The sequence below is a fragment of the Pseudorasbora parva genome, chromosome 9 (genome assembly GCF_024679245.1).
Source record: "Pseudorasbora parva isolate DD20220531a chromosome 9, ASM2467924v1, whole genome shotgun sequence".
Classification (NCBI taxonomy): Eukaryota; Metazoa; Chordata; class Actinopteri; order Cypriniformes; family Gobionidae; genus Pseudorasbora; species Pseudorasbora parva.
Window position 1 is genome coordinate 13,419,975 of NC_090180.1, and position 25,279 is coordinate 13,445,253.

The 25,279-nt window shown below is 38.5% G+C and overlaps 1 protein-coding gene and 1 long non-coding RNA gene across 3 annotated transcripts; both read left to right on the forward strand.

The window, feature by feature from the left end:
* Positions 1-11,007: 11,007 nt before the first annotated feature.
* LOC137090191 (serotransferrin-1-like) lies at positions 11,008-17,715 on the forward strand. 2 transcript variants are annotated; one of them, XM_067454002.1, is made up of 21 exons: positions 11,008-11,152; positions 11,239-11,390; positions 11,488-11,590; positions 12,149-12,328; positions 13,322-13,457; positions 13,543-13,598; positions 13,735-13,895; positions 14,041-14,185; positions 14,418-14,566; positions 14,661-14,757; positions 14,859-14,879; positions 15,010-15,171; positions 15,272-15,422; positions 15,532-15,599; positions 15,702-15,889; positions 16,136-16,298; positions 16,421-16,476; positions 16,655-16,700; positions 16,828-16,913; positions 17,062-17,107; positions 17,235-17,715. In XM_067454002.1, the coding sequence occupies exons 1-21, from the start codon at positions 11,116-11,118 to the stop codon at positions 17,366-17,368; spliced, it is 2,337 nt and encodes a 778-aa protein (XP_067310103.1). In that variant the 5' UTR covers positions 11,008-11,115; the 3' UTR covers positions 17,369-17,715. The 2 variants fall into 2 exon arrangements, with proteins under 2 accessions (XP_067310103.1, XP_067310104.1); XM_067454003.1 differs by having other exon boundaries at positions 16,828-16,883.
* Positions 17,716-18,132: 417 nt separating this feature from the next.
* On the forward strand, positions 18,133-22,028 carry LOC137090192 (uncharacterized). Its single transcript, XR_010907829.1, has 3 exons — positions 18,133-18,440; positions 19,594-19,645; positions 20,494-22,028. It is a non-coding gene; the product is annotated as an uncharacterized lncRNA (long non-coding RNA).
* The last annotated feature ends 3,251 nt before the right edge of the window (positions 22,029-25,279 follow it).

A 25,279-nucleotide genomic window follows, 5' to 3' on the forward strand; every position in this document is an offset into this window, starting at 1 on the left:
CGGGTGAGACGGGTGCTGTAGATGTTCTGGAGGGAAGGGAGAGAGACACCAATGATCCTCTCAGTTGCTCTCAGTATGCGTTGAAGTGTCTTTCGGCAGGATGCGTTGCAAGTTTGTGAGTGAGCTGTTGAGGGATGATTGAGTCGAATGCCGAACTGAAGTCTATGAACAGCTAGTGATACCAAAAGTATGACAAAAATATTTTTTGTCCAGATGTGTGAGGGCAGGATGCGTTGCAAGCGCCATACCACACAGTGATGCAGCTAGCAGAATGCTGGGGGCCGCTGCTCTAGCTCTTCTCAGCTTGCGGAGGAAGTGGAAACGCTGCTGTGCTTTCTTAGCCAGTCCTGCAGTGTTGTTAGTCCAGGGGAGGTCCTCTGATGTTCACACACATGAACTTGGTACTGCTCACTCTCTCCACAGTTGTGCTGTTGATGGACAGAGGAGTATGTCGTGTGTGGACTCTCCTCAAGTCAACAACAATCTCTTTCATCTTCTCCACATTCAGTGCAAGATTGTTGTCACTGCACCACTCGGCCAGGCGGCTCACCTCGCTTTGTCTCATCGTCTGTAGTTCGTCTCATTTCTGTTGCTGGTGAAACCCGCCACAGTTGTGTCATCCGCAAACTTAATGAAAAGGTTGGAGTTGAGTGATGGAGTGCAGTCGTGGGTAAGCAGAGTAAAGAGGGGAAGGCTCAGCACACATACTTGAGAAGCCCCCATGTTCAGTGTGATGTTGCTGGATGTGTTACTGCCAACCCGTACTGCCTGAGGTCTTCCAGTCAGGAAGTCCAACAGCCAGTTGCACAGAGAGATGTTGAGCCCCAGCTGGAACAGTTTGTGAGTGAGCTGTTGAGGGATGATTGTGTCGAATGCCGAACTGAAGTCTATGAACAGTGTTCTAATAGTGATACCAAAAGTATTTTTTGTCCAGATGTGTGAGGGCAGGATGGAGGGCAGTGGCGATGGTGTCATCGGTCAAGCAGTTGGGCCGATATGCAAACTGAAAAGGGTCCAGGGAGGGGGGCAGGACAGACTTGATGTGGTGCATGACTAGTCGTTCAAAGCACTTCATGAGGATGGGAGTAAGTGAGACCGGACTGTAGTCATTGAAGCAGGATTGAGACGACTTCTTCAGCACTGGAATGATGGTGGTAGCCTTTTAGCATGTGGGGTAAGTTGGTAAGTTCCACTGCACAGTCTCTCAATACATGCTCAGGTATGTTGTCAGGACCCGGTGCTTTCCGTGCATTGATTCCACTGAGGGATCTCCTCACGCTGTCCGGGGACAGCGTTATCACCTGGTCGCCAGAAGGAGGTGGAGTTTTCTTTGCAGCGGTGCTGTTTTGTACCTCAAAGCAAGCGAAAAAGGCATATAGCTCATTCAGGAGGGGGATGGTGCTGTCACAGGTCCGGGGTAGGGGCTTGTAGTCCGTAATGGTCTGAATCCCCTGCCACAGGCTCTGAGTGTCTCTGCTGTCGCTGAAACAGTGGGCTATCTTCCTGGAGTACTATCTCTTAGCCTCTCTGATGCTGCGTGACCCTTGCTGTTCTAGATGGCCACCTCATCTCCAGCTCTAAAGGCAGCGTTCCGAACCTTCAGGAGTCTGTACTCTGACTCACACATCATGGTATTCAGAAACTTTAAGGTTATTCAGGTCACAAAAAATGAAATGGGCATTGTGCAACCTGCGCATACAAAGTATGTTATGCTGTTACAAAAATCCTGACCCTCGCATACGCGTAAAAAGTGAAGTACACTTTGGCCTTTAGACAGGATGTGAAAACGTGAACTGGGATCAGAACAACCAAGTAACACTAGAATCAGACATTTATGATAACACAACAGGACAACATATACTTAAAGTCACAGTATGTACAACACAGGAGTAGTTTGATGATGCATTGAATGAGCGTGGAATCATGGGAGTTGTCATCTTTACCTCCACAGTCGATGGAAAGCAATCCAGTGGGACTCGGGGAGAAATCGTGTTAATGGGTGAGCTAATGTAGACCTATTTTAAAGTGTTAACTTTACTTTACTTTAATATTAGCCTCTCGTCTCTTTTAGGTCTTAAGGTGGTCGCACACAAGCCTCGAAGCTCAGCTCCACGCAGCATCTCACGCCTTGTTTTTACTTTCGCCTGTCTCCACTGCGCGAGCCTCCGCTGACTGCGCGCGCTCCTCCCCAAACGGACAAGGCGTTTATACTTGAAGAGCTCGCCTTTGCTTTTCTTTGAAACGACAGAGGGCGATTCGGAGTAATTGTTCTAGAAACCAACGCGTCGAGAAGAAGTGGGCTAACGTGCACAGCTGATTATATTTATTTTAGTACATTTCACAAAAATCCACACTACAAAAGAATCGTGTAACACTCATTAAACCTTGGCTTGATATTATTACTTGTGACATGAGAACAAAATGTGCACTAAATTAACGATCTCTTAAATGTTTCCTAATTTCACTAAACTTTAATGTTGTGATTTATTTATTTATTTGCTTAAACATGGATCTTTATTTTAAATGGCTTATTTCTGCTTTTGTAGGCTCATTCAGTAAATATAAGCACCTAATGTGCAAACTGGGGGCCGGTGTGATGAGACGTCATGCTCGGCTAGATTCGCCGAGAACTCGTTCATCTTCGGATGCGGAGCTGTGCGCGGAGTTACAAAAAATGTGTATTATTTTGTTGTATAGTAATATTTTTGCAAATATTTCTTAAAAATATCAATGATATTTGTCCACTGGAACGATCACTTTAAATTGAAAACGGTTTACATAAAGCAATTATATTTCAAACAGATGGAATTAGAAACACAGGCCTGCCCCTAATAAAAGCCTGCTTCAAATAAAAGCCGGTTCCCATCGGCAGTTAAGGTAAATAAAGGCCCCGGACTTTATTTGAGGAATTACGGTATGTAATATGCAAGTTTAATTCTTAGTTTGATCAAGTTTCATTTCCATGGAATCCCAAAGGTGAAAATAGAATGTGGCAGCAGCTAAAAATTAAGTATAAAAACAATTCAAACAGGTAAAGATTTAAGCATAACATTTTTAGATTATATTTAGGTTGACTTTACAAATATTTGATATATTAAATAAATATCATTCTAAGATCTTTTCCCATAATTAAATCATGTTCTCTGATCCAGTTACATTTATTAATTAGGGTATTGAAAATAACATTTGATTTCTACTCAGGCCAGCCAACAGATAGAAGCTTGCAAAACACCAGCACCACTGACAGATGAAGAGGAGACGGAGGAAGAATATTCAAATCTAACAGGGAAAAGAATAACGTATTTGTAAGAAATAAAGATGAGCATAATAATATGTGTTTATTTAACAGCTGTGGTGGTGGTTACGGCACATATCTCAGACTACCCAGCCATCTGGCATCCTTCCTTACAGTAATCCATTTTTAGAAAGTGCGATGATGGGAATATACGTGTTATCAATGCATCCAACCACTGGAAATCCTAAAGGAAATTCTAATTGTTAGGTTACTTCTAGAGGTTTAGCAAGTGAATGTCAGGATCCTGTATAAAATAAGGACATGCCATTTCTGTCACTTGATAAAATAGGCAGAATGAAAGGTTGTTCCTGCACTCCCAAGAATGCTTTTCTTACTTTAAAATTTGAAATTCGTCTTGTTTCCTGGTTATTTTGCTGGTTGTGCAAATGATCTGCCAAGTGAGGTAAGAAAAATAATCTTTTTTCTATTTGCATTAAGATAATTTTGTTTTGTTTTTTAAAGGGGGGGTGAAATGCTGTTTCATGCATACTGAGCTTTTTCACTGTTAAAGACTTGGATTCCCATCCTAAACATAGACAAAGTTTCAAACACTAAGGTGGACGTTTTATGGAGTATTTCTGTATCAAAAATACTCCTTCCGGTTTCTCACAAGTTTCTGAGAGTTTTTTTTGAGTATGGGTCCGCTTGACGTCAATAGAGTGGAAGGTCCTTGTATGGGCCGTACGAGCTCTTCTCCCGGAAGGGTGTGTGCGCGTGACTAGAGCGAGAGTCCAAATGCACGCCCATAAACACTGCTCTAAGGTGCAGCAGATCCACTACTCCGTGCAACACGTCTGTCGCGCCTCGTGCCATGCTCCACTTTATTCCTATGGGTGACATCAAGCGACTTCAACGCTTCAGCACAGCATTCTGGGAAGGCAGTGCTGCATTTGAACCGATTTGAACGCAGAAATGACGGGAAGCGCCACAACATCCACTTTTGTGACCGAAGCGAATCTCCATGGTCTCTGCTGTCAGAACTTCACAAAATCAACAGTTAACTTACCAAAGAAGTGTGTTTTTGACGGAGCGGTCCCACGATAAAGGTTCGCGGTCGTGCTTTGGAAACTGCTTCAAATATCTATGTTGTTGGCTATCGTCGCGTAGGTAAACATCAGTAAACAACACGATCGTGTATAACGTTAGTTAATTTATTAATGGAGCATGCGATCTATGGTGTGTGTTTAAATACGTTTGTTAAGCTGACCACTATAGGTGTCAGTTTGTTTGAAAACCACCCAAACATAAACCTAGTGTTCTCATAAAGCACGCTTCTTCATTCAAATGCACTAACGGTTACTCCATTGTTGTTCTATGTATAACGTTACACTAGTCTGACGTGCAAAACCCTTTTGCTTGCTACTGCTAAGGTTTAGTCGCATAAAAAAGTCCATAAACGAATCATGTCCTCATAAACTGCGAGTAAACACACACAAATGTAGCCTAGAAATCTAGACGCACCCTAGCAGCAGCAAATTTAATTTGCCCGCAAGTGTGGTCTAGCAACTCTCAATTCCTATCTGAGCTGTATTCCTCAGAATCTGGACGGCCCAATCACATCGTGTAGGTAGGCTATAGAGTCGGCGGGCGGGGCCATAATGACGACGGCCGAGTTGCGTTTGCGTGCTTCTAGTAACACAGAAACTGGCGAACGGCGGCGGTCTTTCGAATCAGCTCTGCCCGCGCCTCCGGAAGACTTGGAGTTAAGCTTTCCTCTGAGATAAGAACAAAGAGCGGCGCTGAAGTCATTCTTAAAAAGGGAAGATGTGTTCGGAGTTTAGCCGACCGGATGCGGCGAATGTTTAATCAGTCAGCGAGCTCCCCTTCACCGTCGTTGCTCCGGTTGGTGTACCGCTATCCTATCGCGTGCAGAGGGAGTTTGAAAGACAACCGTTTATCCCGCCCCTCGGACTGAGCCCTGTCTATGGTGAGTTTCCAGACCAAACATCTTGATGTGGGTCTGGCTTGTCAGGCTAACACAAATGTTGACAGGCCACTAAATGCAGTACATACCACAGAGACAGACGTCCTGCTGTTGTTGCTTCTCCTGTTCAGTTTATTTCAGCCTCTGGATCTGATTCTGGATCATATCTGTATTAGTTGAATCTGATAGCCATGGTTTATTTAGGGTAACGTTTTCATCTCCATGCTTGATGATGTCAGCTTTCAGAAGCTCTCGTGCAGTAGCTGCGCGCTGGTCATTTTTTAGCTCCGCCCACTCGATACGCCTCCAGGCGCTCGTTTTTTTCCGGAAAGACTCGGTACAGCCTATATTTCTTTTATAAATATAATAAAACTAAACATTTTCGGAGATACGAAGGATGCAATACTACTCTATAGGTACTCAAGATTGACATGAGATTGACTGAAACTGAGTGTTTCACCCCCCCTTTAACTGTTTTGTTTGATTGTTTGGGCATGTAAACAAAACTATCACCAGAGCGTAGGGGTGTCCTGCTATTTATTTTGAAACTTGTTTGGGTTCTGTTTCTATTAGGTAGTTAGGTTAGTTAAATGTATTTGCTTTTGCTTCCATTAGGTTATTTAGTGTATCTTTCTTTTTAGGTTTGTTTTGTTTATGTTGGCCTTTGGACACCCTGACGAGATGCTCGCCCTCTTATGTATGATTATTTAATAAATTTATATTTACTTATAATTGGTTGTATGTTTGATTATCGACCGGAGTGATTCGGTGCTGGGATTCCAAACCACAACCTATTTTCTTATTATTATGCTCGGTTAATGTGAGTGTTTCCTTCCCCTAGATCGCGGGGCGTAATAGTGAGTAATCTGATTGGTTGATCAATTTTACCTTAAAGGGTTAGTTCACCCAAAAATGAAAATTATCTCATTAATTACTCACCCTCATGTCGTTAGACACCCATAAGACCTCCGTTCATCTTCAGAACACAAAAGAAGATATTTTAGTTGAAAGCTGGTGGCTGAGAAAGGCTTCAGATAGGCCCTCATTGACATTTAGTAAATTTTTTACTCACTCGACCCATAGAGGCACTAAAAACGTCGTTACAAAGTCCATCTCACTGCAGTGGCTAAACAGTTATGTCACTAAGCGACGAGAATAGTTTTTGTGCGCAAAAAAGAAAAAGACATAACTACTTTATCCACCAAGTTATTGTCTTCTGCGTATGCCTCGGACATGAACTCACGAAGCACCACGACGCATGGCCGAGAATATGACGCAGTCCGCCGTTCGGACACGTGACCCAGAAGCAAGGAAGTTTGTTAACAAACAGAGGAAGGGAAGACGCGCTGTGCTTAAGGCCAATGTAAGCTACTCTGTTGTTGTAAACATCCAGTGAACTAGCAGCACATGCTGAGTGCATCATCAAATCCCTGCTCAAATTCTGTTTTTGAGAGTGAAGAGGTTTCAGATTGCATTCTCGTGTCTATCAGAATGAGACAGAGAGAACCCAACAGCGAAGGCAAGTAATAGTGTCTTTATAAATAAATAAGCCAAATGGCCACTGAGGCTGATGAACAGAAAGTTTCTCTTTAACAATCAACTTAGGTGGAAGCCCCGGGCAGGGTAACTGGTCCGTAGATGGGGTGAAGGAGGGCAGTGGCAGCAGTTGACAGGTGAGCGTCAGGAGCCGATCACAGCGTTCAGTGGCCGGTGAGCTGGGCAGAGCACAGGTTAAGCACACAAACACTGTAGACAATTAGGGTAGACCAGACGAACATGTAGACCGGGAAGGACAGGACACAATCTTCAAGGTCGAGCGATCTGACACGTACAAAACAAGTCAATAATCTGGCAGAGGACAAAGAACAGACGAGGACTAGAAGTAGCGGAGCTAATCAGAGGGAAAGAGGGGACAAGTGAGAAATGGATGAGCGTGATAGCGACAGATAATGAGGAACAGCTGTATCCAAGAGCGGAGGTGTGAGAAAGAGTCAGAAGGATACTAGCAGGGGGAGAAAGAGAGGGAGTGAACCAGGATCATGACAGTGTCAATATACACTCACCTAAAGGATTATTAGGAACACCTGTTCAATTTCTCATTAATTAAATTATCTAAACAACCATTTAGATGGCAGTTGCTTCAATGCATGTAGGGGTGTATTCCTGGTCAAGACAATCTCCTGAACTCCAAACTGAATTTCAGAATGGGAAAGAAAGGTGACTTAAGAAATTTTGATCATGGCATGGTTGTTGGTGCCAGATGGGCCGGTCTGAGTATTTCATAGTGATGGGCAGGCCGAGGCTTCGTGAAACACTGAAACAAACACCTGACTCCCGTCTCCATGACGCCATCTAGTGGACACTTGCGTGTATTAATCTGAAATAACCTTGACAGTGATCAAATGTTTGAAAAAACTAAAATAAATATATATATATTTTTAAATCTGTCTGACATCTACTTGGTTTTGTAACCTTTGGCCTCCTCAAAACATCTGCGCTAGTATTTCACAATCTGCTCAGTTACTGAGATTTTCACGCACAAACATTTGTATGGTTTACAAAGAATGGTGTGAAAAGGGAAAGGCATACAGTATGCATGCTGTTATTTTAGTTATTTTAAATAACTATTTTTCATGAAAAATAATTAAGATTAAAATTAAATATTAAAAGAAATAAAGCCACAATGTGTCATTTGCTACAATTTTTTTTTTTTTTTTTTACATATAATTTCTCCCGCCTTTTAATAAATCCTCTCATAAGGGACATTTGTTGCTAGCATGCACAAATATTTTTTTAGCAAGTACATTCAAATGAGGAAAAATTACTGAAAAAATTAAGTTAATAGATCATGCATTCTGCACCAATACATTACACAATACACACATCTCACTTTATGTGGTGTTTCCAAATGGAAATGCTCCCACACCAGATTTACAGCATCTCTTATGTGGAGTCTCCATATCTAGCTATATATTACCTATGAATATCTTTTATATCTATGTAATTCTATATATTCTATATCTATAATTCTAAGGTAGTTTATATGAATGTGTCACTAGCCTATATCTATCCTAACCATCTGTCACTGTCTTGACCTACCAGTCAATGTATCTCATTTAAATAGCCTAAATATAACTAACCAAAGTGGACTATAAATCTCACTTATATCACAAAATCTCTCTCCTCTCACAAAAACCCACGAGGTGAAGATGGATTAACTTCACTTTTAAACTGTGGGGAATGAGGTTCATTCAGATGTGTTACTGTGGGGTTTGTTCCCACCCCTTTTAATCAAAGCAGTTTCGACAGGTGCACCTGATGAAACACTTCAGCGCTTCATTTAGCCATAATCACGTGCCATGGGTGTGTCGAATCACAGTTCGGAGCAGCGTTTCGAAGCATCTGCGCTAGTATTTCACAATCTGCTCAGTTACTGAGATTTTCACGCACAAACATTTGTATGGTTTACAAAGAATGGTGTGAAAAGGGAAAGGCATACAGTATGCAGCAGTCCTGTGGCCAAAAATGCCTTGTTGATGCTAGAGGTCAGAGGAGAATCGGCTGACTGATTCAAGCTGATAGATTAGCAACTTTGACTAAAATAACCACTCGTTGCAACTGAGATATGCAGTAAAGCATTTGTGAAGCCACAACACGCACAACCTTGAGGCGAATGGGCTACAACATCAGAAGACCCCAACGGGTACCACTCATCTTCACTACAAATAGAAAAAAGAGGCTACAATTTGTACCAGCTCACCAAAATTGGACAGTTGAAGACGAGTCGATTTCTGTAGAGACATTCAGATGGTAGAGTCAGAATTTGGCGTAAACAGAAAGAGAACATGGATCCATCATGCCTTGTTACCACTGTGCAGGCTGGTGGTGGTGGTGTAATGGTGTGGGGGATGTTTTCTTGGCACACTTTATTGCCAATTAGGCATTGTTTAAATGCCATGGCCTACCTTAGCATTGTTTCTGACCATGTCCATCCCTTTGTGACCACCATGTACCCATCCTCTGATGGCTTCTTCCAGCAGGATAATGCACCATGTCACAAAGCTCGAATCATTTAAAATTGGTTTCTTGAACATTACAATGAGTTCAGTGTACTAAAATGGCCGCCACAGTCACCAGATCCCAACCCAATAGAGCATCTTTGGGATGTGGTGGAATGGGAGCTTCGTGCTCTGGATGTGCATCCAAGAAATCTCCATCAACTGCAAGATGCTATCCTATCAATATGGGCCAACATTTCTAAAGAATGCTTTCAGCACCTTGTTGAATCAGTGCTGCGTAGAATTAAGGTAGTTTTGAAGGCAAAGGGGGGTCGAACACAGTATAAGTATGGTGTTCCTAATAATCCTTTAGGTAAGTGTGTTTGAATATGAAAAGGGTTTCTTTGTCTGAGGGCTGATGCAATGCACATCCACTGTTTCTCTGATTTTCAATTGTCTATCTTCCATTTAGTCTCTTTAAGGAATAAACAAAGGCAACGTGGCAGTTTTAGCTGATTTACAAGATGTTATAGAATCATTTTGTGCTACTTGGCTAACCGCACCCATGGAACAGGGAGGGAAAGTCTGTGTTCTCTGAGTGGGCATAACAGCCATGGTCTCTGTGAGTGTGAGCCACTCACAGAGAAATTAAATTATGTTTCTTAAAGCTACACTGTGTGATATTTTCCCTCATCTAGTGGTAAAAAGATATATGACCATCCAGTGAATAATAGTTTCTGTTCCTCTCAATTTCGATTTCGTTTCAACTCCTACGGTGGCCGATTTAGTAAAAGATTATGGCTTCCAGTTCGACCGCTTTGATGAGTGTTGCTTCAAGTGATGAGGTTACTTTTGAAAACTATTATAATTTGCAGTTATTTAATTTGCCAAATGATCTGATCAAATTAATCTATGTAAAATGAATAATAGTTTTACGTTTTCATTATTTTATAATGAAAAGAGAGGGAGACCCCCTTTTATCAGTGCTATGGTTATTTTGTATATTGTACGACATCACTAGCCTAAGGCAAAGTTTACATTGTAGGCAATATCATTTTCTCTAATGACCTACCAGTGCCCTATTCATAGGTGTAGGCTAGTCATAATAAGGTGTCATAGTGTGAAATATATTTACATCGTACAATAATACGTCTTGTTTGTTTAATCTTGAGTTACAGGTGATTGGCTAAGGGAAGGTGTGGTTTTCGCACCTGAACCTAATCATGTTTCTTTAAGAGGGACTAGATCAAACAAATTATGAAAATCTATCTCTTGTTTTTATTAGTAAAAAGTTCTCTATATTTTCTATACAGCATTGATCCACCAGGCTACACACTAGTTCCCATGAATATTTTATTAAATTAAAAAAAAAATTGTACAGTCATGAGTAGCCTAGTTTAAATAAGGTTACTTTGCTGGACCTCCATCAGTTTGTACTTTACACTTTTGCATTGAGTAATAAGCCTATTTACAATGTACAAAAGTCAAATACAAACCAATAAACTGATTTCCAAGAGCACGCAACCACATAAATGTGGTTTTGCACTCAAAATCACAACTACAATTTCAGTATCATGATTGTTGTAACTGTTTAATAAACTTAATACAATCAAACTAAAATTTAAATGAAATAAAATTAAGTAAATTAAGTACATTTTATTGAAAAGCAAATTTGTCACGTTTTATTGTAATTTTAGAAACAACTGCTCACTGCCTGCACAAGCAGATATTGAGAAACTATGAGCAAATTATTATGATGATGTAGATAATGATGATGATGATGATGATGATGATGTCTTGTGTTTGCCTGACCCAACCCACTAGTGCTTCCAGACCTCCTATAAAAAGCACTGTCTCTTCTGTCTCCTCCTGCCAGAAATCCCTGCTGAAGGCCTAATATGAACATCCTGCTCATCTCATTGCTGGGCTGCCTTGGTAATTCTCATCTTTGATATTGTTGTCATTTTATTCTTCAGTTCATATTTAATCATTGTGTTTATCGCTGATTGTTTTCTTTGCAGTTGTGGCACTGCCCTCGGCCAGTGCTCAAAAAGTCAAATGGTGTGTGAAAACACAGAATGAGCTGAAAAAATGCAAACACCTTGCCAGCAAATCAGCAGATCTTGAGTGTCTTCTTCGGCTTTCTACAATTGACTGCATAAAGAGCATCGAGGTAATAAAACGTGTATTATTTTACCTCTCACACACACACCTTTTTTTTTTTTTCGTTTAAACCATAGCATTTTCATCAAACTGTCTATAATTCACAGAAAGGTGAGGCAGATGTTGTAACTGCAGATGGAGAACATGTTTACTTCGGTGGACGCAAACCTTTTGAACTCCGTCCTCTCATTGCAGAGAAATATCAGAAAGGTAAATATTTTATTGTGGTGTTCATTTATTTATTATTATGTAATGAAATTATTATTATAATTCATGGAGTTCAATGAATAAGATGCACATGATTTTAAACATCTTAATTATTCATCATAACCTGTAGACCAATAAATTGGTACCATTCAATCTAAATAGTTTATTGCTTAATATATAATTTATTATATGACAATTAAAGTACAAATATAGGTCTGTATTTATAATGTATAGAATAATGTAGAGCAATTCATATGTATTTCTTTACCTGTGATTTTTGTTTCATGAATCTTTTTTTCAATGAAATTGTCAAAATACACTCATTTAAATAAACTTTTTAAAAATAAATAATTAATGATATCATGGATTTGACATTCCCCAATGAGGCAAGATGACCCCTACTATTTTCAAATAAAATGGCAAATGTTTCCTTTTTAGTTCTTATTTGATGCATCACCAAATCTGCATGGTAAAATCTCAATTAAGCAGTTGTTGGGTTTTTTTTGTCAGATTTTGGTTTTTGATTCTGTTCCTCTCTTCTCCGCTTCTCTTCTTTTCTAGAGTCCTGTTATGCTGTGGCTGTGGTAAAGCGTGACACTGACTTCAGTATCAGAGATCTCAAGGGAAAGACTTCCTACCACAGTTGTTATAAAAGTCCTGGAGGCTGGACTTTACCCATTGGAAGACTGGTTGCAGTCAAGATAATTCCGTGGGATCCTAATGACATGACTCTTGAGTCAGGTTAGTGTGGAGATCAAATGTAGATTATTACATAGCTCTCTGAAATACTGGCATTCAGTGGCCTGGTATGTCCTAATATTGACCGTTGTCCATGGCAGCGGTTGTATATCAGTCCACTCAGCCATGCAACTGAAACCAGCACCGCTTTTGTGTCTCTCGTATCACGCCACAGACTCATTTAATACAAACGAAACCACCGTCATCTTGAGTCTCAGTTATTGATTGTTTTAACAGTAACCTCAGAGGACTTCAGTATGCTGTAATATTTTTTGACATGGATTTTTTTTCTTCTTCTCAGAGACAGCTTTATAAAATAATTAACCTTCAAATCAATAGTTAAAATTTATTTTTTGTATTTATTTATTTGGCAAAGCATATGATAAAATGGGATTATTGTGCTGAAATAAAGCATGAAATACAAATAAAATTATAATATAAATCTAATAAATATTAGATTAAAAACTTAAAATGACATTACCAAAATGACTAAAACTAAAATATAAAATACTGCACTTCAAGCTAGAAATATAAAACATGACAAAAGCATATAACAAAATTGGTAACTTAAACTAAAATTAAAACGAAAACTGAAAATATAAAAAATAAAAAGTATAATATACTATATACTATATTCTATATACTAGGGTGACATCCTGTTTTCAAGTTCAGTTCTAGGCCTAATATAACAATTTTCTATCCATACAGAGGGGGCATACTTTAAATGGAGTAAGGAATCTTTGAGTAAACTTTGAGTATCAGTTGGGTATCTTATTGCCGGGCCGAGTTTTTGGTAATCAAAATATGGTCACCCTACTATATACGGTAGTATAGTATAATAGTATATAATATAATACTAAAATAACATTAATAAATCATATTGGGATAATGAGCTTACTGCATGACCTTTGAGGTATTAAATGTGATTTTTGGTCATGTGAATTGTTTTGTAATTGATGTATAAGTGAATAATGGGACACTTTTTGTGTTCTCCAGCCGTGTCTCATTTCTTCTTGCGCAGTTGTGTTCCTGGAATATCAAAAGCCCAATACCCAAAACTGTGCTCAGATTGCCAGGGTGACTGCAGCTGCTCACAAAATGAACAATGCAGTGGCGATGGAGGAGCCTTCCAGTATGAGCCTTCCACACTAGTACACTCATATTTCCACTGTCTTCTCTCTGAATACACAACAATATAACTCATGCATCCTTTACAGGTGCATGAAAAAGGGTAATGGAGACGTTGCCTTTATTTGCCAAGATGGAATCCCAGGTGAGTGATATCTTTTGCCAAAATCTAAAATATTATTGACGGTCACAAAACCATTAAAGATATTAGAGTTGTGGCAGGAGGTTATGATTTAAAGGCTGTTGATTTAAATGCTTCTTGTCTCATCTGAACTCTCAAGAGATTGAGAGACCGAACTACCAGCTGTTGTGCATGGACGGCAGGAGGAAAAGTGTTGAGGATTACAAGACCTGCAACCTCGGCAAAGAGCCGCACCGTGCTGTCATCGGCCGGAAGGATGCTGATTCACAGCACATTTATAAAGTCCTTAAACAGATTCCGGTATGTCATTCCAATGGACACTGCATCAGTAACTTTTAATTTCAACATTAAATTGATCTAAATCTAGATATTTAACCCTGTAATACAATACATCCAGGAGACAATCAAATACTTTTTTTGAATATTGAACTGTTGTGCTCAACAGGGTTCAGATCTTTTCTCATCTGATGTTTTTGGGGGTAAAGACCTGATATTCTCAGACTCTGCGTTTGACCTGATGGAGCTCCCAAAGATCACAGACTCCTTCCTCTACCTGAAAGATGATTATGGGGCCATGCATGCCCTTAGAGGTGCACACAATTATACTAAAGATACATGTGAATTAATACATTAGCCCTAAAAAAGTATTGGGCAATTAAGCCACAAATAAACATGCATTAAATTACACTTAATACTCTGGGTTCGGGCAAATTTTCCGAGCCCGGAGCCCTCCCCGGACAGCACGCCAAATACGCATAATCTTTACTCTATTTAATTGATGTAAGTGTGAACTCGTGAATTGTATGTATAATTTCTCATCAGAGGGGAGCCCACCAGCTCGGGCTCCGGACGGTAAAATTCAGTGGTGTGTTATTAGCCACGCAGAGCAACAGAAGTGTGACGGCTTACAGATTCCTCGTGTAGAGTGCAGAAGGGCATCATCTGTGGAAGAGTGCATCCAGAAAGTCATGGTATTGTTGGGTCACATGAGTGCTGAGGTTGATGTCAATCATCTTTACGTGCTGTCCACCTGTAGGTTAATATTCTGTTTTATTTGCATTAAAGCGCAGAGAAGCGGATTTCTTTGCAGCTGATGGTGGCCAGGTGTATATCGCTGGAAAGTGCGGTCTAGTTCCAGCAATGGTTGAGCAGTATGATGAACGTAAGAATGAACACTCATATTTCATGAATCAGTTCATAAGCCACTTATTAGTCCGAGTGTACATGTTTGATGAAACCTAAAATGTCTCTCCTTCCTTGCAGAAAGCTGTCCTGATGGTGGAGGCAAGTATTGTGTACTTTTACTTTTGAAAAGCTCTAGACTGCATTTTTTTCATCCGTTTTCTGACAACAGTTTTCTATAAAAATGTATCTGCTAATCTTGGTTTAAACTTCATTTCTGTGATGTGCACAGAGTACTCAAGTTTGTTTGTTGTGGCGGTTGTGCGTAAGGACTCAGGTGTAACGTGGAATAAGCTGCGAGGACGAAAGTCCTGCCACACTGGCCTGAACCACAACGCTGGTTGGATAGTCCCAGATTCAGTCATATGTGGCAAAACACCTGACTGTACCCTATGTGAGTCTCACTGAGTGTTTTCTCACAGCTGGTTATTTCATATTTTCTGATTTAGTTCCTGTATTCACATAAAACACCATGTTTTGTCTTAATTTCTCAGATGAGTTCTTCAGTGAAGGCTGCGCTCCTGGTGCTGATCCTACATCAAACATGTGTAAACTGTGTAAAGGAGGTGGGAAGCAGGTGGGAGATGAGAGCAAGTGCAAAGCCTCTTCTGAGGAGATGTATTATGGCTACGATGGGGCTTTCAGGTACTGGACCGTATCCCAGACTGGAATAGAAAGGGAAATGTGTTTTTTAGATCTGTACTCTGACTCAAATCCATAATCGAAATACTCCATAATCTCGCTGCTCTTGTAGGTGTCTTGCAGAAGGAGCTGGAGAAGTTGCTTTTATCAAGCACAGTATTGTTGGGGATTACACAGAGGGTTAGTGTGGTTTACATTGATTAATAAAGCTTCACACTTTTCATAGTCACATTTTTAAATATGTTTTTTCCCTGGTCTAGTTCCTTCTCTATATCTTCTCAGGTATAAGACCGGATTGGGCTAAGGATCTGAAGGCAGATGAATTTGAACTGATCTGCCCAAAATCACCAGACAGAACATTCAAACACACTGAATTTGCTGACTGTAACCTTGCCAAAGTGCCGGCTCATGCTGTGATCACCCGGAAAGATGTACGCAGTGATGTGGTGTCCGTTCTGAGGGAGGCTCAAGTAAGTTCATTGCAGATCTGTTTAGATTTTCCTGTGGTTTTAATTTTTCTTCATTCTTATATTCTGAATGTCATCTTTTGCAATGATGATTCTAGCACAGGTGGAAGATCTCAGTAACTCTCCGGTCCTGTTCACGTTTTGTTTACTTGTATTTAAAGCAGCATCTTTTGTGTCACTCAATCTGTTTCTAAAATGTATCTTCAAAGTACTTTGTCTCATCGCTGAATTCTCTCTTGCATGCTTCAGAAATATCCAGACAGTCCGTTCAAGTCAAAGGGTGAAAGAAACCTCCTTTTCTCTGATTCCACTAAATGCCTTCAAGAAACCACTAAACCTCTGCAGGAATTCCTGACTAAAGAGTACACAGACATGATAGAAAGGACCTACGCGACTGGCCAGGGTGTACCAGGTATTGAATGTCTATTATTTCCCACAATCATTTTGTAAAAAATTTGAAGATTTTATAGCCTAGTCTTGTTGCTTTTGACTTATGAAATGAAGTGATTCCTTCTAATGAGTTTGTCTTCACAGATCTGGTGAAGGCGTGCACTTTGGATGGCAGCAGAGATCAACTATCAACCCAAAAAGTGGTTACAAGAGTTAAAATTTTGGTTGAGGTTGATGGTGTTTTAAAAGACAGTGTCACAATTAATTCTAGTTCCTAACAGAAATACACATCTACTTTATGCCATATGAGCTTTGTCTGACATGTTTCCCCAACTAAGAATCTACCTCTCTGAATCACTATTTCTTCAACCTCTGCAGGAATTCCCGACTAAAAAGACCGACATGACTGGCCAGGGTGTACCAGGTATAGAATATGTCTATTTCCCACAATAATTTTGTAAAAACATTTTTGTTTTTGTTTTTATGGCTGTGTCTTGTTGCTTTTGACTTATGAAATGAAGTGATTCATTCTAATGAGTTGTTCTTCACAGATGTGGTGAAGGTGTGCACTTTGGATGACTGCAGACATCATCTATCAACCCAACAAGTTGTTACAAGAGTTACAGTTCTGGTTGAGGTTGATGGTGTTTTAAAAGACAGTGTCACAATTAATTTGAGTTCCTAACAGAAATACACATCAACTTCATGCCATATGAGCTTTGTCTGACACATTTCCCCAACTAAGAATCTACCTCTCTGAATCACTATTTCTTCAACCTCTGCAGGAATTCCCGACTAAAAAGACCGACATGACTGGCCAGGGTGTACCAGGTATAGAATATGTCTATTTCCCACAATAATTTTGTAAAAACATTTTTGTTTTTGTTTTTATGGCTGTGTCTTGTTGCTTTTGACTTATGAAATGAAGTGATTCATTCTAATGAGTTGTTCTTCACAGATGTGGTGAAGGTGTGCACTTTGGATGACTGCAGACATCATCTATCAACCCAACAAGTTGTTACAAGAGTTACAGTTCTGGTTGAGGTTGATGGTGTTTTAAAAGACAGTGTCACAATTAATTTGAGTTCCTAACAGAAATACACATCAACTTCATGCCATATGAGCTTTGTCTGACACATTTCCCCAACTAAGAATCTACCTCTCTGAATCACTCGATTTCTCTTTACAAGTGAGCCAGTATAAGGCAAGGCAAGTTTGTTTGTATAGCACATTTCATACCCAATGGCAATTCAAAGTGCTTTACATAGAAATCAATTAAAATAGTGGTAGCATATGCTTGAGAAATACGAATACCATGTGTAAGAATTAAAATTAAAAACAAGGATAATTAAAACAGTTGTAAAGATAAATAGAACGTAAAAATAAAATGAAAATGGTCATAATAGTGGTCTGAAATAAAATTAAAACATCTTTCAGTTTACGGTTTTCATACATGCACCATCTTAGTTAGATCACCTCTCATTCCACGCAGAGTTCTTTCAGAGCAGAGAGAGATTTGCGCTCGCGCATTATATTCCGCGCGCGAGCCGAGAGATTCGCGCTGGCGCACTATATTAATGTACTTTCGCGCTACAATAATGCGCTCTAGACCTTTGACAGAGAAATAAAGCCATATTCTGAAATTTTGTTTGGAGTTCAGGAGATTGTCTTGACCAGGACCACACCCCCTAAATGCATTGAAGCAACTGCCATGTAAATGGTTGTTTAGATAATTTAATTAATGAGAAATTGAACAGGTGTTCCTAATAATCCTTTAGGTGAGTGTATATTGACACTGTCATGATCCTGGTTCACTCCCTCTCTTTCTCCCCCTGCTACACTGAAAAAAGTGAAACTACTGTGTCATTTATTTAAAGTACATTTTTACATTGGACTAAGTGAAAATCATGATTTCTGGTTTAAACCTGTTTTGTTCAGGTTTCCTTAAAGCAAATAACGAACACCCTAGACAAAATTAAAAGCAACAGTTTGAGTTAAATAGCATTTTTAACTCAAACCAGAGTTTTTAATGTCACGTGACCCCATGACGTCACATCAACGAACTCCTTGCTCGGCCAGCTAGAGTTTTTCAATCCGCCATTGCTCCCTTCGCTTCGAAGACATCAAGACTCCGGTCTGTGGCCCAGGAAATCTCCTTGACTCGGTAAGCATTCGATATTGTATTATTTTTTTACGTGAATAAGTGTTTTTCATTCATATTTATGGTTAGTGGCAGGATGGTCGACTGGGCTATTACTTTACATACAACTGTGTTTGTGCAGGTGTTAGCTAAAGCTATAGCCAAGCCTCTGTTTGACAAATTCAAAGTTAACTTTTTATTATTTCACTGTGATGTAATGTAAATTTGATGATGCTGTATTGTGATGAGGCTTGTTTGTCTCTAACAAAGTTAGTCAAAGTGCTTGAATAAATTAACGTTGTTAAGTTATACCTCTTTTCTCACATGCACTGCAACCGTCAACTAACGTTAAGTTAATTTAAGCACCTTGCAGCCTGCAGGAACAATATATGAAAAAGCCAATGTCCGAATTAGCTAATGTTCGATTGAGCCCATGTGTAATAACTCCGGAAAATAATTATTCTATTAGGTATTCTACATTTAAATGAACTTTAGATTTTGAATAAAAACTCCCGCCCGAGCGCGCCCTGCCCCCACGGCACCGTTTTGATATCTCCGTGCATGGGGGATGGGATCGATCGCACTCAGAGCACTCGGCTCGGGTATTCATAACGGAGTGATGCAGACGGAGCAAAGTGACTCGTGAGTGTTTCAACTTTTCAAATTCATTCCTATGAAAGTTAAGCACAGGAATGTCACACGTACCGGTACTTTAGTCCCAATTTGGTACTGAAATTTAAAAAATGTTAAGATACCAGCATTTCTGTGGTACCGATTCGAGTATATCCGGTAAAGTGACCCGCTGCGTTCAGTCACTTCCTATCGTTACTGTGTATGTGAATATTAAGCTGCAAAATACTATTAAAATAGTACTCCTGCATGTTCTGTGTGAATGACGGGCACTTATGATGAATAGCTCTTTGCTCTTGTAATGAATGAACTGACTCGTGCTGCGTTTTGCATTTATGAAATGCATTGGAATAGAAAATGTGTTCTGATTTAAGAATTCATATTCCATTGTTTCACCTGTCAGCATAATCTAGTATTGTACAATATCACCAGTATGTCTAAGGTCTAATTAATAATGACAGTCTAGTGATTATTTTGGAAAGTGCTTTAACTGCCCCAACAACAACAAACTAAATTGTGACATTTCAATTTTTCCTTTGTTTTGCAGGTTGATTGTGTTTCCTGGAAATCTTGCAATTTTGGCCTTCTTGCTGAATTTGGTGAGTCCCAAAGAATACAACTGTGTGGTAATTTCAAAGCTATTCTCTAGTGTTAGTCATTCCTATTTAAAAATACATGAAAATAATGTTCAGAGGTATCCTTGCTAATATTATACACTACATAATAGTATAAAAATACAATGGAAGGTTCACTTCATGTCAGTATTTAATTTATTTGATATATTTATTACATTTTTTGAGAGAACCCCAAATCAAAACTAATCTAGAAGTTACCCAATTTAATGTGGTTTCTTTTACCAGGCAGTATAAATAAATCAATAAAACGCAAAGTTATTTCATGAAGCTTCAAATGTCCTAAAATATGGTGTAGAGATACTCGCAAGAAATCACTTGAGCGCTTGTATCCCATTGAGATGTGCCATATCGTTTAATTTGATCTCACTTGCAGGCAGTGATGGCGCATTACATTTTTTAATATAAATACTGTTGTGTTTCTCGCATAAACTGATCGTTCCATGTCTTAAGACATCAATGTGTCTCCACGAGCCACAGGGTTTAATATGGATCCCTATGTCTGTGTGTTTTTTACTCTCATAGAAGTAAAATTGACATGCATTATACGAGCAATGAGTTAAAAATCTTCATTTGTGTTCTACACACCTACATCTTGGATACCCTGGCGGTCAGCAGATAAACATCACACTCTCATTTTTGAGGAATTCAAAATTTCCTAAATGATATTGACTGAAATTTCTTCTTCTTTTTTGCCAGAACTGTCAAAATATATTTGTTAATCAATTAATTTGTGAATATGAATTTAATGTAAGATGCTATGCCCAATTTTGTACAAAAGCTAATACTATTGTTTCTTTTCTTGTTTCAACAAGATCCTTTTGGATGGGCAGACCTGGCAGTCAAAAGGCCAGCCAAGTCGCGGGTTATTCTGAATCCCGATGACACCAGGAAGCTAATTCTCCCTCATGGCATTCCAGAGTCAATGGAGTATCTTATGGATGAAGTCCGGAAAGTGTGTGGGTTGAATGGCAATTTAGGACTGCAATACCAAGACAGAGACTTTGGAGATGCGCTAGTGAACTTGACATCTACTGTGGAACTTGAGGATTTGGCAACTATCAAGGTCATCCCAATAACTCATGATTGTAGCCAAGTAATCACTCTCACTGTCTGTGATGATATAGTGTCTGCTCAATCAGATGTAGTTAAGATGCATCTCTTAGCTCTGTATCATGCTTGAAGAAATTTTGTATCTCTATTTGCACTTTGAATATTGAGTACTTTGATTACGGTTGTACTTATTGTTTGCACTATGATTGACACTATGACAATTTGTGGAAAGGAGTTCAGTTAGGAGGTCAAAAGTTGTAGGAGCTCATAACACGTGCACCAAGTCTTAAAGGGTTAGTTCACCCAAAAATGAAAATTATGTCATTAATGACTCTGTCTAATGTCGTTCCACACCCATAAGACCTCTGTTTATCTTCAGAAAAAGTTTGATATTTTATATTTAGTCCAAGAACTTTCTGTTCCTTCATTGAACATGTATATGCGGTATACTGTCCCTTTCCAGAAGGACCAGAAAGGTAATAACAACATAATCAAAGAAGTCCATATGTGAAATCTGTGGGTTAGTTAGAATCTCTTGAAGCATTGAAAGTGCATTTTGGTCCCAAAATAACAAAAACTATGACTTTATTCAGCAATGTCTAGACGCCATTGATAATGCTGAATAAAATCGTAGTTTTTGTTATTTTGGGACCAAAATGTATTTTTGATGCTTCAAGAGATTCTTACTAACTACTTTGATGATGTTTTTATTACCTTTCTGGTCCTTCTGGAAAGGGACAGTATACTGTGCATACGTTTTTAATGAAGAGACAGAAAGCTCTCTGACTAAATATAAAATATCTTAAACTGTGTGAAGATGAACAGAGGTCTTACAGGTGTGAAGCGACATTAGGGTGAGTCATTATTGACATAACTAACGGAGAGTTTTAAAGGAGAGGTGTACGAAACAGTTTTGCATTAGCGTGGTTGCATTTAGTGGAAGTTTACATAAGGTTTAAAAAAAGGTCTGGAAAAGACCATTTACTTTATTCCCCAAGTGTTGATGTGTAAAATGCATACCGGCTTGCCTTACTGGCAGCACAATTTGACAACAGTGATGTATCTTATAGAAAAACTATCACAATAAACATTTGGGTGTTTTGAGAGAATATTCCTGTCTTTATTTACAGTAAGTCAACTATTTTCTGACAATGTTTTTGTTTTATTTTAAATGTAAATGTTTCTTTTATATTAAAGCAAGCTTAGCTTTTTTCATGGTAAAAGTTAAGTTGTAACAAAGCAAAAATAAATATTATAGTAAAATGTTTTCTTGTGGCTAAAGAAAATATGATTAAGTTTGTACAGAATCAGAAATTTAATTTGAGCTAATTTAAAAAAAATGCTTGTAACAAAATTACAGCATTTTATTTAGTTTAGACCAAACTAAAAATTATACTTTGTTATTATAATAAAAAGCAAGTTTTTCCAAAATACAAATTTAAGTTGTACCAAAGTAAGAAAAATGATTCATGGCCTCTATAATAAACAATATTTTTACTTTGTGTGAATGTAATTTTTTTATCTTGGGCAGAAGAACTATTTTGATTAATATTAAATTAAATTGTTAAGTTTCAACCAAATTAAAAATATAGCTTGAGGAAAAACTAATAAATTTAGCTGTAACAAATTACAGTAATTTTTTTAGGTTGGTCCAATGAATCATTTTTTTCAGTGTAGTATCCTTCTGACTCTTTCTCACACCTCCGCTCTTGGATACAGCTGTTCCTCATTATCTGTCGCTATCACGCTCATCCATTTCTCACTTGTCCCCTCTTTCCCTATGATTAGCTCCGCTACTTAGTGATGGGCAAATGAGGCTTCCTGAACCACTGAGGCTTTCCAGCCCATTGGTTCACCAAAAAGTTCATTTACCTGAAGCCTCGTGAAACAGTGTGTAGTTCTTTGGGTTAGTGATGACAGTAGCTGCGTTTCCATTGCAGATTTGCGAAAAACTTTTGCGATATTTCTTAAATGTCGATAAAAAACTGTTGCGAAATGACAGCGTTTCCATAGCTGCAGTTATGCGACTAAAACATATTACTTTCCTCTCGCGATAGGTCAGTCCAAAATGATGGCACTTGGTAGGTTTGTACATCCCATCCATCACACTAGCCATTATTTTTATTGGAAGGAGACATATGTGTTATCCAAGCATTAATGGCAAGGAAAGCCCCTTAGGTTACTTAAGCGGCACGGATATGAGGTGTGTGTGTGTGTGTGTGTGTGTGTGTCAGATCTGCTTCAAGGTCTTCATGATAATGTAGCATTTCTGTGTTTAGAATCCAGTATTACTGTAATCCTATATTGTCTTTTATGAGTTTAATAAAGAACTCCATCTCGTCTTCTCTCCAAACCGAACCATCATCTGTAAAGAATGATCGCCTTTTAAGCGCGGCAGGTTGACGCATAGAGAAGAGCGAAATGTTTGAATTTGCATGTTAACTCAAATGTTTTATTTTTATTTTCACCACTTTCGTTATTTTGGCTAGATATTTGGTTTGATTGGCATTTGAACTGAATTTAGAAATGCTTTGGAAAAGAAAAAATTGGCATTTAATAAACAAAATATTTTTTTTGAAATGGAGACCGCGTTTGGAGTGAGTGCATGCAAAATAATTAGTTCCCCGAGTCCACAAATAAAAATAGACAGTTTATAGTATATAATTATGTCTTGAACTCATCTGTATAGCTAAAAATGACAAGAGTATTGTAAATTGTTTCATCTCTCTTAAAGGAAGAAGGAAAACTGAGAACGTCGGCGCTTTTATCGGCCGTGGGTTAAAGAAAACAGCCTAACTACGAAACTAAATAGGCTGCGTTTAGGCCTAAACATTAGCCTGTAATATTATTATTTTAATGTATATGTTGGTTATGAAAAGTGAGCAGCATGAGTAAGAATCGCAATATGTTTGAGACCTGGAGAGTCACATGATTTTGATCACTTCGAGTTTTATTTTCTAGAAAGTCTTTCTTAAAAAATACATTTAGTTTTGTATAAATTGTATTTTTATTTTGATCGATGTTTCATCAATTAAATGCCTGTTTATTAGATAAGAAGCAAACTAAGATCGTCTGGAATGGATTGACGTGCGTAACTGGCCTGTTTCCTCTGCCTTTGAGTAAGGCTGAAAATACAGGCTGACTCTTTCTGCTTTAATACATTTCTTGAATATATGTCTTAATTACAGTATATATAGCCTGTAGTCCTTATTAGGAGAAAATATATGTCCTTTTAACTACATTATCTTGTTATTACGACACAATTGAGTGGAAAATATAATATATAGGCCCTATGTTGCAGCAATGCGTCACCGCAACAGGTGACATGTAAATGCGAAAAAAACGTTTCCATTGCAGTTTTGCGAAAATGTCCTTTTTCGAATCGCCTGAAAAACCACCTCATGAGAGCGTAAAAACTTTTTTGCGATATATGGGAGTTTTTGCGAAATTGCCGCGTTTCCATTGGGCGTATTTTCAATTCGCAATTTCAATTTGCGCAATTTGAAGGGTAATGGAAACGCGCTTAGTGAATGCCCAGAATAATTGTAAATAAATTATTGTGAGTGCAGTGCTTATGGGACTGGAATTGTGGAACAGCAAACTCCAGGGATGGGAAAGCTTTCCCTAATACAGTCTAGTCTCATAATAATATTAATAATAATAATAATAATAATAATAGCAATTATATATATATATATATATATATATATATATATATATATATATATATATATATATATATATATATATATATATATATATATATAATAACACTAGGCCTACTACTAATATAGGCTATATATATATATATATATATATATATATATATATATATATATATATATATATATATATATATATATATATATATGTGTGTGATTCTTCAATTGGGGGAACTTTTATGTCCCTGGGTTATACATTCATGTTAAATATATATAGATTATAATTACGTAGGCCTAGTATAGGTATTACAACTAGATATAGGCTAATTTACTCTAATAATCTACTGAACTATTTATAATTTACTCTAATAATCTACTGAACTATTTATAATTTACTCTAATAATCTACTAAACTAAGTATAATGTAATATAATATATAATACAAGCTAATGATATCGCTACTACATAAAACCAACACCTCAACACCAATGTAAATGCCTACTGCAAACCCCACAAGAGGCGCGAGGTTTCGAACCACTTTTATCCGGAAGCGATACTCAGAATGAAGCAATGACGTATTCAACAGAAAACGAGGCCTCGTTTGTCATCGTCACGTGATTTTCACGGAAACGATACAAGCCTCGAATCGGGGCTTCATCTGGAACGCCCCTTTTTGCTCGACACAAGCTCCGGAGCCTCGCTTCAGATGTCCCATCACTACCGCTACTTCTAGTCCTCGTCTGTCCTTTGTCCTCTGCCAGATTATTGACTTGTTTTGTACATGTCAGATCGCTCGACCTTGAAGATTGTGTCCTGTCCTTCCCAGTCTACATGTTTGTCTCGTCTACCCTAATTGTCCTACAGTGTTTGTGTGCATAACCTGTGC

What these genes read in the sequence shown, in the direction of transcription:
- LOC137090191 (XM_067454002.1), top strand. Translation starts at nt 11,116, where the DNA reads ATGAACATCCTGCTCATCTCATTGCTGGGCTGCCTTG. An exon ending in TGACATGACTCTTGAGTCAG is followed by an intron (nt 12,329 to 13,321) that starts GTTAGTGTGGAG and finishes TGTGTTCTCCAG; the next exon opens with CCGTGTCTCATTTCTTCTTG. An exon ending in GAGTTACAGTTCTGGTTGAG is followed by an intron (nt 16,914 to 17,061) that starts GTTGATGGTGTT and finishes CAACCTCTGCAG; the next exon opens with GAATTCCCGACTAAAAAGAC.